Source organism: Centruroides vittatus, unplaced genomic scaffold (genome assembly GCF_030686945.1).
Source record: "Centruroides vittatus isolate TY-2023 unplaced genomic scaffold, ASM3068694v2 contig_546, whole genome shotgun sequence".
In the NCBI taxonomy this organism is placed as follows: Eukaryota; Metazoa; Arthropoda; class Arachnida; order Scorpiones; family Buthidae; genus Centruroides; species Centruroides vittatus.
Genome location: NW_027122322.1, coordinates 939,382 through 952,301, shown reverse-complemented (window position 1 = coordinate 952,301; position 12,920 = coordinate 939,382). Strand labels below are relative to the sequence as shown.

The 12,920-nt window shown below is 33.6% G+C and overlaps 3 protein-coding genes across 3 annotated transcripts in view; 1 reads left to right on the top strand and 2 right to left on the bottom strand.

Annotated features, from left to right (window-relative positions):
- Positions 1–12,920, bottom strand: part of LOC136978578 (limulus clotting factor C-like) — a 225,199-nt gene that overhangs the window by 81,882 nt on the left and 130,397 nt on the right. The gene's annotated exons all lie outside the window — the stretch shown is intronic.
- The window catches only part of LOC136978575 (coiled-coil domain-containing protein 50-like), a 175,656-nt gene that overhangs the window by 103,038 nt on the left and 59,698 nt on the right, over positions 1–12,920 (bottom strand). The window lies entirely within an intron of this gene.
- LOC136978551 (tigger transposable element-derived protein 4-like) lies at positions 1,307–8,399 on the top strand. Its single transcript, XM_067274267.1, has 3 exons — positions 1,307–1,372; positions 7,135–7,718; positions 8,045–8,399. The coding sequence occupies exons 1-3, from the start codon at positions 1,307–1,309 to the stop codon at positions 8,397–8,399; spliced, it is 1,005 nt and encodes a 334-aa protein (XP_067130368.1).

Genomic DNA, 12,920 nt, shown 5'->3' with positions numbered 1-12,920 from the left:
AGTGTGGGAAAATTCTAGTTCTCCTATGCAGGAGATAACGAACAGAAAGTAAAAGTATGCTGGTCATATACTTATAAATTCTCTTTTCGCATCCTTCTGCCCTTAGTATTCTATATTCGCATCTAAATGGTGATCTAAACAATGCATGCGATTCTTTCTTTATACCTAATTGAATTGAAATTATTTTACCAGATGAGGTATACTAAAAAACCTACTTTGTAGAAGTATGGATGCAAAGGACTCAAAAATCTACTTATATATATATGAAAAGTTTGTGTGCGTGTTAGCCAGGGGCGGACTGGCCATGTGGAAATGTGGAAAATTCCACACGGACCGTATACAATTTGGGCCGTTTTTCTAAATATGTACAGTACATAATATACCGTTTTGTTCGGTTTTATTTTTTAAAAAAATTCATTTATTTTTTTTCGTTAAGTAAGATAAATTTCAATTTTTAGGTGTAATATAGATATATGTGTAGGCCTTTATCGTTTTACCAAATATCAGTGAAACTTTTATAAAATTAAACGAAAATGAACATTCTACTGATGATCAACTAGAAAACGATAAAGATTCGATTTCATCCCCTTACTGCAAAGCTTGCAAAAATTGTCCTATTTGTTGTTATAATATATTATTCGGATATAACGTGTTAATATTATTGCTCAACAAAGCAAACTTCTAAATAAAAAATTAATGTTCTAGACTTGTGCTTATTGCAATTTTTGTCAATGTATTTTGAATATATTTAAATATAAATAGAAAAAAGTCATTTTTTTTTATTTATGGACTGGGCCGGTAATGATCTTTTCCACACAAAAGTTTTAGGGCCAGTCCGCCCCTGGTGTTAGCCTTGGGCCAAATCAATTTACTTTATTATGAGGATTCAGTTCTACAGTTCTTCAGTTCTTCAGTTCTCAGAATACAGTTCTATTATGAGGATATGTAAAATTCCCTTAAGCTAGGGGGAAAAATTAAGAAACCAATTAACCAAATTCTACTTCCAGTGAACACTTGAATGTGACAATGGGTGTTACAATATTTACATTGTCTATAGCAGCGTTTCTCAAAGGGGGCAATAACGCTCCCTTGTGGGCGTTTTAGGCTTTCAGGGGGGCAGTAGAAGGCTCAGAAAATTAGGGGGCGTTAAGGAAATCTAGAGGAGCGATGGCAGACAAATTCTATCTATAAAAATTTGACGGATTATATATAAAATGCTGACATTTTATATATTTTTTATTTTTTATTGAAGGTCACAACTTGAATATTTCTAACACGTTGACTTATAGCTGAATACACTTATAGCATGAATGAACTTGCATTCATGCCGGTTCTAAATCAGTTAAGGACTAGGGACTTGCGTAGGAGTAACGTATGTAACCTAAATTAAGAAAGAAAGAACAGATAATCTAGATCCATAAAAGACGTTTACGGACGTACGAGCAAAAAAACAAAAGGTCGAGAATTTCTACGAAATTCCCGGACAAAATTAATGGTTCAGCCGGACAGTGAGTCAATTCTCAGACTGTCTGGGTGAAAACCGGACGATTGGTAACTAGGGATTGCAATCCAGCAGTGTTTTGAATCCAGCTGGATTTTTGCTGGATTGAAATCATTCCAGCTGGATCCAGCGTGGATGTATTTTTGGTGCAATAAAGTGTTATCTATCTATCTATCCTGCAATTTATGTTTTTTTAAACATTTAAACAAAACATTTGAAAAAACATTTAAAAAATACTTTAAAAGCTTTTATTATTTAGACTGGTCACTATAAATCAGTAAAACTTCTTACACATTTAGGTAGTAAAATTAACTTTGGTTCGGTTTAACACTTGAGATAGAGATAATTAACTTTAAATGTTTAGTTAGATTATAATTATAATGTAATCTTTAAGTTAAATAATAGCAAAGGTAATTCTACTGATTAATTTATATTAATATATTATAATAATGTAAGGACGGATAATCAGTGGCTAAGTGGCTATCAGTCTTACCAGTTTTCATATATAGGCTCTACATATTAGTCTGTAGTTATTTATAGGTATATAAAACTATGTACTGGAAGTAGAATAAGTTAAATAAACTACACCTTTATCAATCCAGCAAAATTTAATAAAATAATAACGTTTTCAATCGTTTTTAACGATCTTCCTCGGTTACAAAAAAAATAGAACATTAAATATAGAACATAAAATGTGTTCGGAATAAATATGAAAATTAACGGAAAACGCCCAAACAGACAAAATATACATAAATAAACAAAATAAATAGCGGAAAAAATATATACAGGGTGTTTTTTTTAAAACTGACGGTACTCAGAAACATCTGTAGAGCAATCTAGCAGCCGGACTGTCGCCAAATTTGGGAGACTGACTAAGGACGACATGGAAAAGAGATATTTGTGCTCTTGAGCCTTTGTTTTAAACTGCGCATTGTTGCACCCACATAAACAAGCTTGGAATTGAAACGTTGGTTGTGTAAAGGCACCGAATATATACCCGTTGTTGAATTCCCATCCTCTTTCTTTTTATCGTTTCTTAATAGTTTGAAAACAGTGGGATTACGTCGGTATACAATACGAAAATTATCAGACCTGGCAGTACATCTATGTATCTTGTTTAAAAAAATGGGATGTAATTAAGCACTATTCTTTTTATATTTATTCCAAACACATTTTATGTTCTATAGTTAATGTTGTATTTTTTTGTAACTGAGGAAGATCGTTAAAAGAGATTGAATACGTTATTATTTTCTTAAATTTTGCTGGATTGATTAAGGTATAGTTTATTTATGAGTAATTTAATTATTAGTGTTAGTAAAGTAGTGAGTAAGTAATTAGTAGCAGTCTAGTAGTTAGCAAAGCGGCAACGCGACGACGTAGACTTTTTCGAAATTATTTAGAAAGTTAATTGAGTATTTGCGGATCCGCAGCGCTGGATCCAGCTGGATTGCTGGATGAGGGATCCAGCAATTGGTACAGCCTGGTGGTAACACTATTGGGGGCACTAGGTTTCTTTTTAAATCTCAAAGTGGGCGGTGGTCGAAATAAGTTTGAGAACCAGTGGTCTATAGTCTTACTCAGTTTTTAAACTTGTCATATTTTGCTTCGGTTTCTTCGTTACTCACCGCCCACAGGGATTTACTTACCGCCCACAGGGGGTGAGTAAATCCTTTCAAAATCCTTTCAATCCTGAATATGAACTTAACTTTATTTAGCTTACAGGTTAACTAAATAAATAACATTATTTTTAATCTGTAAGACTAAATATCTGCATTTTTAGCACACCTGCTTTGAGAACCCCTGGATTAGGTCCATTTACCGCTCGCCTACGTCATTACAAAATTCGAATAATATCCGTTGTATTGTTTTCCGTTAATTAGCTGTTAAAAAGTTTATAGCAAATCGAGTAAGTTTTGATGCGCAGTGTTTTGTACCTCTAGAAAACCTGAAATTAGTAAAAGGTGAGTAACACCTGTACTTCCTATTAGATGGGTCATTTGGGGTAACTTATCATTAAGACTGACTCATCAGAAGAGAAAGAAAAGACCTTCTGTTTGGTTTTCAGGGACAGTTTGGTCTCACGAGCTATGTAAAGATGTAAATCCATATTATGTTTGTCACAACTGTGACTTCGAAGACAATAGTTAAGATTCGAGTTACATGTCTTTGGCAGAATAAATAATAGTAAATTAGTAATATATTTTCTTTATAGAATTGGCACGAGTAAATGTCATATTACGCATAATTTAACATAACCGAAATAAATTCAGGAAATGTGAGAACTTAGATTACATATACCCCGTGACAATATACCTCCCGTACAGGGTGACACAATTTCTAAAATAATTAATAACTATGACAAAAAATTATTGAATGTTCATATATTTATTATAAACCATATCAAAAGATGTGTAGGAGTATGCATTTTCACTTTAACCTAAATAAATCGATATTATGTACCCTAAAACTAGAAATGACTAAAAACTAGCCCTCGGTCTCCACTTTACATTAATGTCATAACGATAGAAGCTATTCAAGCAAACGTAAGTGAATTAAGAGATTTGCCAAGTCATGCGGAAAGTGAATATATCGTTAATAATTTTCCTTAAATAGAATAATAATAACTGACATTTCGTAGAAAATGATCAGAGGGGGGTTCTTTCGTTAATTCGGTATTGTACGGCATTTAGTATGGTATGTCATTTACAGTAGTCTACTGTGCGAAGATATCGATTAAAGATCGATCTTCCACCATTGTAAAAATATATTGTTATAGATTGTAATCTACAACACCATAATCGCTCAATTCTCCGTTCCTGTTTGATAGTTTACTTTTATCACTGGGGTATAATTGGACCATAGGGGTAAATTAATTGAGGATAAAGGATACCAATACATATATATTTTAACTACAGTTCTGTTTCAGTACGCACGCGATAGGATAGCATAATATATACTTATATTATTTATTATGAATTTTTGTTGTGTTTTGATTTAAAATATATAAAATTTTCTATTGGAATGAGCCATTGCCGTTCGCTATCGCCAAATAAAATCTTGAAATATTCACGTTGGATATATCTTTTCATCAGTAACCACAGTTTTTATGAACTTATAATAGTATTAGCCCAGGATTTTGAAAGGATCCGAATTATCACCATCTTTTTCTTTGGATAAAATAATAGAATAAAAGAACAATTTGTAGCTAATTACTACTGAAAAAACATTCCCAAATACATTTATCGTGCAACAAAATCTATTTAACATTATTTCGATTAGTGCTCTTAACAGTAGAAGATAAAGGAGTTATCAGATAAACTGCCCAAAATGTCTACGTTCGTGATTAATTTTAGCATTATCTTTTCGTTTTAAATGTTTTAATTTTAAGTAAAATAATTAAAAGTTATTTTAAATTTATATACAAACAATTATAGGGGAAAAGGTAGTAAATCTTAAGATGATTTTGCATTTATACACCCGTGTTTCCACTTTCCTTTAAATCCGTTGTGTTACGAAAGAAAGCCGAATTTACAGGATTTTCTCATTTAACACCTAATACAGTATGGTAAATACATTAGATATTATATTATAAATTACTATCGCATACATACATATAAACACACAAACACGTATGTATGTATAGTATATCCCTAGTAAAAATATCATTTTATTTTCGAGTGATTCCATTTGGAAGTTCAAAAATCATTTCAGACATATTGTTTTGTAGTGGTTTCTGCTTGATTTCAAAAAAATACTAAATGCATTATTAAACAGATTAAAGTCAGGAATCTTCAATTAACAATATTTAATTGATTATTATTTACTTAACAAGTCTTTTCACATTTTCAAAAGCTTCTGGATGACACCAAATGATGTCAGATGATAATGAGTGATGTCAATCACATACCGCTTTGACATTATTTAATATCAAAGGTTGGAAAATCAAAAACATACAAAATGTTTTAACAAATGAGAACAAATGAAATCATTTGATGTCAATTATAGCGGGGTGTCAGATGTCGTGAGGTCATTTCCCGACAATCGATATCGTGTTGTATTATTTGAAACTGTGTATTATTAACACGATTTCAAATTACATTTCACTAGTTTAATTTCAAATTTATTTTGTATACTAGTACTTTCTATATATTAACAGGACTTATTATACTGGAAAATATGGATGTAGATATTTAGTCTTACAGATCAAAAATAATGTTCTTTATTTAGTTCACCTGTGAACTAAATAAAGTTAAGTTAATGGTAATGCTGTATAATTTTATTCCTTTTTTTCTTTAAATCAGATGGAATAATCAATTTTTTTTATGTTTATCTCATTGAGTAAACATTTTGAACTTAACAGTAAGTGTCTCTGTTTTGCTTTGTTCTTTGTATTATTAAGAAAGACAAGGAAAACTATAATTATTATTAAATGCTTTAAAAAACTTTACATTCTTGTGCAATTTTTCTTCGCTATTAATTATTATATATCTTGTTCACCTTTTTTATGGAATTTTTATATGAATATTTCTGTAAAAAGCTTCCTCCAAAAGCAAGCCCATGGATTTATTCTAAGATACTTCACTTACTTTTGATGCCACAATTTTAAAGACGAAACTTCCATTGAAGCGAAGACTGTGCTTTTTCCAGATGACAAATTAGCATATTTTTACATTAACAAAAAGCAGTTAATTCCATTCTTATAGACTGTACTGTCTAAGGCTTGTAATTCTTACAGAGTAGTGTTGAAATCATAAAAAATATCTACTATTTTAAAAATATTTTTTGGATTTTGTTAAGTTGACTGTATTTATGATGATGATGAATAATGTAAATTTTACTAATAAATTTTTCAAGATAAGTCTGGGCTTATTTTTGTCATCAGTATTTTATGCTGAAGTTGCTTAGTTTTTATAATTAAATCGGGGTTTATTTACGGAAATATCCAGTAATTAATACTCGATTGCTTCTTGTTCTTTTTCTACTTACTCCCAAATATCCAATAATTAATTAAAACCAAAAAAATTTTTGTTCTACATTAATTTAATAAGCGTAAGTTAAATTATTAGCATTTATATATTCAGAAACTATGAAATTACAGATGAAATAAAGATATACAGTCGAGTCCGCATAAGTCGTCATAGGTATAACTCGACACCGTCGGTTGAGTAATCAGTTTTCTGGGGTCTCGGCCGACTTACATAGGCATTAATGTTAAAAAAACTCAGGTTTACTCGACACCACCGGATAAATCGACATATTTTTGCTGTCCCACACTCGTTTAGACGTCTCATAAGTCGACTCCCCTCCTGAAAAAATGAGTTCGCACCGCACTGTGTGGTGCGAACTCATTTTCTCACGAGGGGAGTCGACTTATTAATAAAAATGCCTTAACGTTTTATGTATTTTTATATATACAGTAATAACAGATAAACAAAAAAATATATATATACAATCGATATCAACGTCACAGCAGAATCCGATTTTGCATTTTCTCCCGTCAAGCGTCATTTGTAACACCTGTTTCACACTTCTGTTAGAAATGAGTGTCCGAAAGCTAACAACGCTTACGCTGAAGGAAAAATACGTACTGTACGAACTTGTGTCTGAATTTGAATATAAGAAAACTTCGCAAGCCGAATTTGCAAAACAAAAAACCTTCCATAAACAACATTGGTGGGAATTCTCAAGAAAAAAAAGAGGAAATTAAGAAACTTTATCTTGGATCTTCGTCGCGGCTGTCTCGAAAACGCCAGAGAAAGTCGCCGTACAAAGACGTCGAAGATGCTCTCGTTGGTTGGCTAAAGCAAATTCGTTCGTCGAATCTTCCCGTTTCCGGACCGATACCGAAACAAAAGGCGATGGAAATCGCTGGGGTACTTGGAGTAGAAACCAAGTTTAGTGCCAGTGACGGATGGTCAAAGAGATTTAAAGATCGCCAAGGCGTGACTTTTAAAAAGTTGCGCGGAGAAAAAGAATCTGTCGATATGACCTCGGTTGGAACTTGGAAAGAGAGAGTTTTACAAGAGATTGAGAAATCGTATAAACCGGAAAACGTTTTCAATCTCGATGAAACTGCAGTTTTCTACAAATTGCTTCCGGAGAAAACAGCAATGTTTAAAAACGAGAGTTGCCACGGCGGAAGCAAATCAAAGCTGCGAGTTACAATCCTCGGAGCAAATTCTGATGGTTCTGAAAAGATGAAGCCATTAGTTCAGTGGTTTCCAACCTGTGGGGCGCGCCCCCCTAGGGGGCGTGAGACTGTTGCAAGGGGGGGCATGCACCTATTTCCAAAATATCATTTTCGAATACAAACCAAAAAAGTCGAATAGGTGTCAAAAAAATGAATCAGCAAAATAGGTATACGTAATCCACAATCCTCGCCGCGAATTTTTCGGGTACAAATGCTAAAACATCCATCCATACTCTTGCTGGAACGAGAACATCTCGCTTTCGCGTTTGGAGCCGAGCGCGCTTTGAGTATTTATGAAATTAGATTGTTAGAAAAATTAAGGGGGCGCAACAATTTTTTTAAGGGGGGCGCAGGTACAAAAAGGTTGGAAACTACTGCATTAGTTACAGGAAAATCTCGACGGCCCCGATGTTTCGAGGGAGTGACGAGGCAAATTCGAAAAGTTCGATGACTTCCAACATTTGGGAGAAAATTCTTCACAAATACGACTCCCAATTTGTTCGGCAAAAAAGCAACGTAGCATTCGTCGTTGACAAGTGTCCCGCTGGTGAAAAAGTCGAAAGACTACAGGCAATTAATGTGTTTACCCTACCGCCGAATGCCACTGCTGTAGTTCAGTCGTTGGATCGGAGTATTATTCATTCGTTCAAACGTCATTATCGGAAGCAGCTTATTTTGGGTTTAATTCGTGCGATAGAAAGCGGATAATCGATTGAAATTTCCCTGTTAGTGCGATTCATTACGCGAAGGTTGCGTGGAAAACGTAACAAGCTTAACCATTGCAAACTGCTTTAAACGTGCAGAATTCGTTCTACAGTGGCAGTTCGAGATGAAGAACAGAACGTTCGATTGGATGAATTGCTGCGATCTACGAGAAACTGCCTCTGTTGAATGATTCTATTTTAATTATTTTTTACAAAGAAGAGTTCTTTTCTCTAATAATAAAAACTTTTTAACTCTACTTATATCAAAACTTCATCTATTTGATGTTCAAAAAATATCTTTTTAATGCATTATTTTTCATTATTGTAAATCATATACAGATCTAAGTGCTGGCTTTCAATATTTTCATAGAAGAAGAATAGAAGAAGATCTTAAAATTAATAATTTTGTAAAGAAATTTAATTACCTTCCTGAATGTAGCAGTACTGTCAATCACACACTGTAACATTGAGGAACAACACGGTCTTAAATGTGGGAATTCCTCTATAGTTGACAACCGAGATGTAGTCGTAGTCATCTTATAATAGAAATCCAATAAAACATGTAAAAATAAGTGTCTATGCTTATTGATGGGACAATTGAGAGAGATTTTTTCCAGGGTCCCGGAGAAAACATACGTGCCCATAGTTGTTCTTACTCTTATAAATTAATGTTATTTTTATTAACAGAAAATATTTTTATTAATAAAGACACATTCTACATACAGTAGAGAGTCGAAAATCAGCACCCTGGTAATCGGAATCGCCCGATAATCGGCACGATTTTCAGTCGGACTGTGTCGTGCTGAATCGAACGTTTTTGATACTAGATTTACTTCTAAAGTATAATTTTCATGTTTTTATATTCTTCAATATATTTATTTTGTTTGTACAAAATAAAGAAATAATTTTTAACGATACGATAGCCTCGATTATTATTATAAAAATTTTCGTTAGGCTTAAAATCGACGAAAATTCAACGCGAAGCGACACGCAACGGAAAAAATTCAACAGGAAGCGACACGCAACGAAGAAAAATTTGAACATCGGACAGGTTAATATATTTTTTCGTACATAGACCGTAATCGGAACAAATCCCTAATCTGAACAACCCCAGTCCCCAATTGATGCCGATTTTCGACTCTCTACTGTATTTCATTTGTTCAAAAAAATGGCAAAAGAGCCTGCTAAGGGAGAGAGAGGGCCCACTCTACTCCCAGGCCCCATACAAACTCTTTAATAGCCTCCTTCATTGATCTGAATGTTAATTGTATTAGAAGTTTCAGAATATTGTTTGAAGAAATAAGATGTCTATTCTGAAATATAATCATATAACTCTTCGAAAGAATATAATAGCAGAAATTCCATACAATAACAAAATCTGGAAAAACTGAATCGCATCAATTCAATGCAAAAAAAATGAAATGAGTAATTATCTGTGCATTGTCACAATGCCGGGCTGCAATTCTTGATTTATTTCATTTAAAATTATCTCTCCACCTCAAATTAGTAGTGTCTTGCCCCTGTACATCATACTTTTCTGTTAGCAATGGAGTCGTGCCGGTCATCTAGCCAACTCTTTTCGGGAGAAAAGTTTTGAATTGAAATAACGTGACTTCCGATTTGTATCGGAAGTTCGTATATAGTTAATCGGGACTTCCTGCCCCTAAGATTTCCACGTCTGGTCTCGTCTTTCGTCTGCCTAACTCCATTCTCGAGATTAAAGAAAGACGGATGAACCGGCGACAGTGAGAATTTATAGGTCTACAATTTTTTCAATTAAATGCTAAGTAAATATTTAAAAAGCATTTTCACCTGTTTAAGTTTGTTTTCAGTTTAAAAATAAAAAAAAACATTATAACCTTTACTTTTTTCATTTTAAACTAAAAAAAACTTATTTGTAAAAATCCAAAACTCCAAGAATGAAATAAATTTAAAAATAATACAAAATTGAAGACTAAATACAAATAAAATTTGATGTCTCAGCACTCCTTTTCCAATCACAGGAACACAACATGAGCAGAGTAACACTGAAAAAACTTAAGCAAACAGATGGAAGTGCTTTTTTAAATATTTACTTAGCACTTAATCAATCCCTTTTATGCTTAAATGTTGCTTTTCTTTATTTACATAGATAATCTGAATATAGATGATCAAATTTTATTAAATTCTTACTGAATTTCAATATTAGGGAGTTTCTACATTTGTCGAATTATTAAAAACAAATATAGAAAACAGATTGTTAATCATATCAGAATGAAATTTTCTATTAGTTTTTATAAAATTTCCAAAATACTGTAGTAAATTATATTTTTTACTCTGAAATACAATCTTTCGAATAACTGACAAATATTTAATTCTTCCATTTTTAATATTAAAGTGCATTTCTTGCAGAAGGAATTTTTGTCACACTTATAGCTAATGAATGGTAATTTGATTTGAACTAAGAAATACTCTACTGTAAAAAGATCAAATTTCAATTTACTGGTAAGTATTATAAATAACAGTTAAAAATAAAATTTGTCAAACATTATCTACATGGTCTTTTGTTACTATATACAGGGGTTGGACAAAAATATGGAAACCTCTCATAAAATGCAGAGTTGAACGTAAATGTTGATTCTAGCCAAGCCTCTAGGTTGTGCTGTTGTATTTGACTATTAATGACACCTGCGCAATCTCCTCAATACGTTGCACATGTCAGTCATTGTTAGAACTGTGTTTTGTGTAGGTGGGAGTGCACAATGTCAGAGCTAAGTGAATTCGAACGTGGGCAAATTGTTGGTGCTCGTATGGTGGGTGCTTCCATAACCAAGGTGGCCGAAGTGTTTGGTGTGTCAAGAGGCACCGTATCAAAGATTTATACTACATACAGAACAAGTGGAAAAACATCATCCGCTAAGTCACAACGTGGACGAAAGTGTGTGTTGAGTGATCGTGACAGACGAGTCATTGAAGAGGATTGTGACAAAAAATAAGAAGACTACAGCTGCAAAAGTCACTGCCGAACTGAATATGGAGCTCACAAATCCTGTCAGCACCAAAACAGTTCAAAGGGAGCTCCATAAGCAGGGAATTTCAGGGCGAGCTGCAATTCCAAAACCATTAATCAGTAATGCAAATGCCCAGAAGAGGAAAATGTGGTGCCGAAGCCATAAAACCTGGACTATGGAGCAATGGAAAAGAGTCATTTGGTCAGATGAGTCTTGTTTTACACTGTTTCCAACCTATGGCCGAGTTTACGTCTGGCGAACGCCGTCCCAAGCTTACGATACAGACTGCTTGCTGCCAAGAGTGAAACATGGCAGGGGTTCGGTTATGATTTGGGGAGCCATATCGTGGTATTCCATGGGCCCCATGATTACTCTGCAAGGTCACATTACTGCCAAAGATTATGTAACCATTTTGGGCGATTGTGTCCATCCCATGGTACAATGTTTGTTCCCCAATGGTGATGCTGTGTTCCAAGACGACAGGGCGCCTGTTCACACAGCTCACATTGTCCAAAAGTGGTTTTGTGAGCACGAGGGTGATTTGTCGCATCGCCTCTGGCCACCACAGTCACCAGACATCAATATTATTGAGCCTTTGTGGTCTACTTTGGAGAGACAGGTGCGTGATCACTATCCACCTCCATCATCATTACCTGAACTTGCCACTATTTTGCAGGTTGAATGGTACAAGATTCCTTTGAAAACCATACAGGACCTGTATTTATCCATTCCGAGATAACTGCAAGCTGTTTTGAATGTCAACGGTTTTCCTACACCGTATTAGGGCTTAATAATAGGTTTCTTTTTGGTGTTTCCATATTTTTGTCCAACCCCTGTATTATTACACTAAAAATTATCATTCCGTAAATGATAACGATTAATTAGATACCGTACGTTAGATAATAAAGTACTCGGAAAAAAATGCCGCAAAATTTCTATAGATCGGGGACGGGCAACCTTTTCCTATGTAAAAAAACTTTTGAACAGAGAGAAAAAAAGAAAAAATGCAGGTAAATCACAATCATTTATTCGTATAGGATTAAGAATTAACATACGAATATTTAATTTGACTTCTGTCACGTAATATATCCAAAATATTAGTCACTGCTAGTTTTAAATTAGTTTTGATGCGATTCTGTTAGCTAATTTCTTGCTTTACTTTTTACTAAGTTGTAGAAAACAATGATAAAATTTTTGCCGCTTGCTTCCTCAAATTGGGAAATCGATATAGTTTGCGCAACACGTTGCATAAAATATTAACGCGGACTCGGGTTGCCCACCCCCGCTATAATTTAGTAAGCTAAAGCCTAGACATAAATTTTTATGACTTGAACAAGTTATTAAAGGAGATTAAATAAAAATGATATCGTTTCTTGTCATTAGCTATACAGACATTCCCACTTAATGTTAGTAATCTGTTTCTGAAAATAACAAAAACCAGAAATCTGTTTCCAAATTATTTTAAATGGAAAAATTGTAGTGTGTCAAGCAAAACCTTTAACAAATTTACAATATTAACCCAAATACTTAACCAT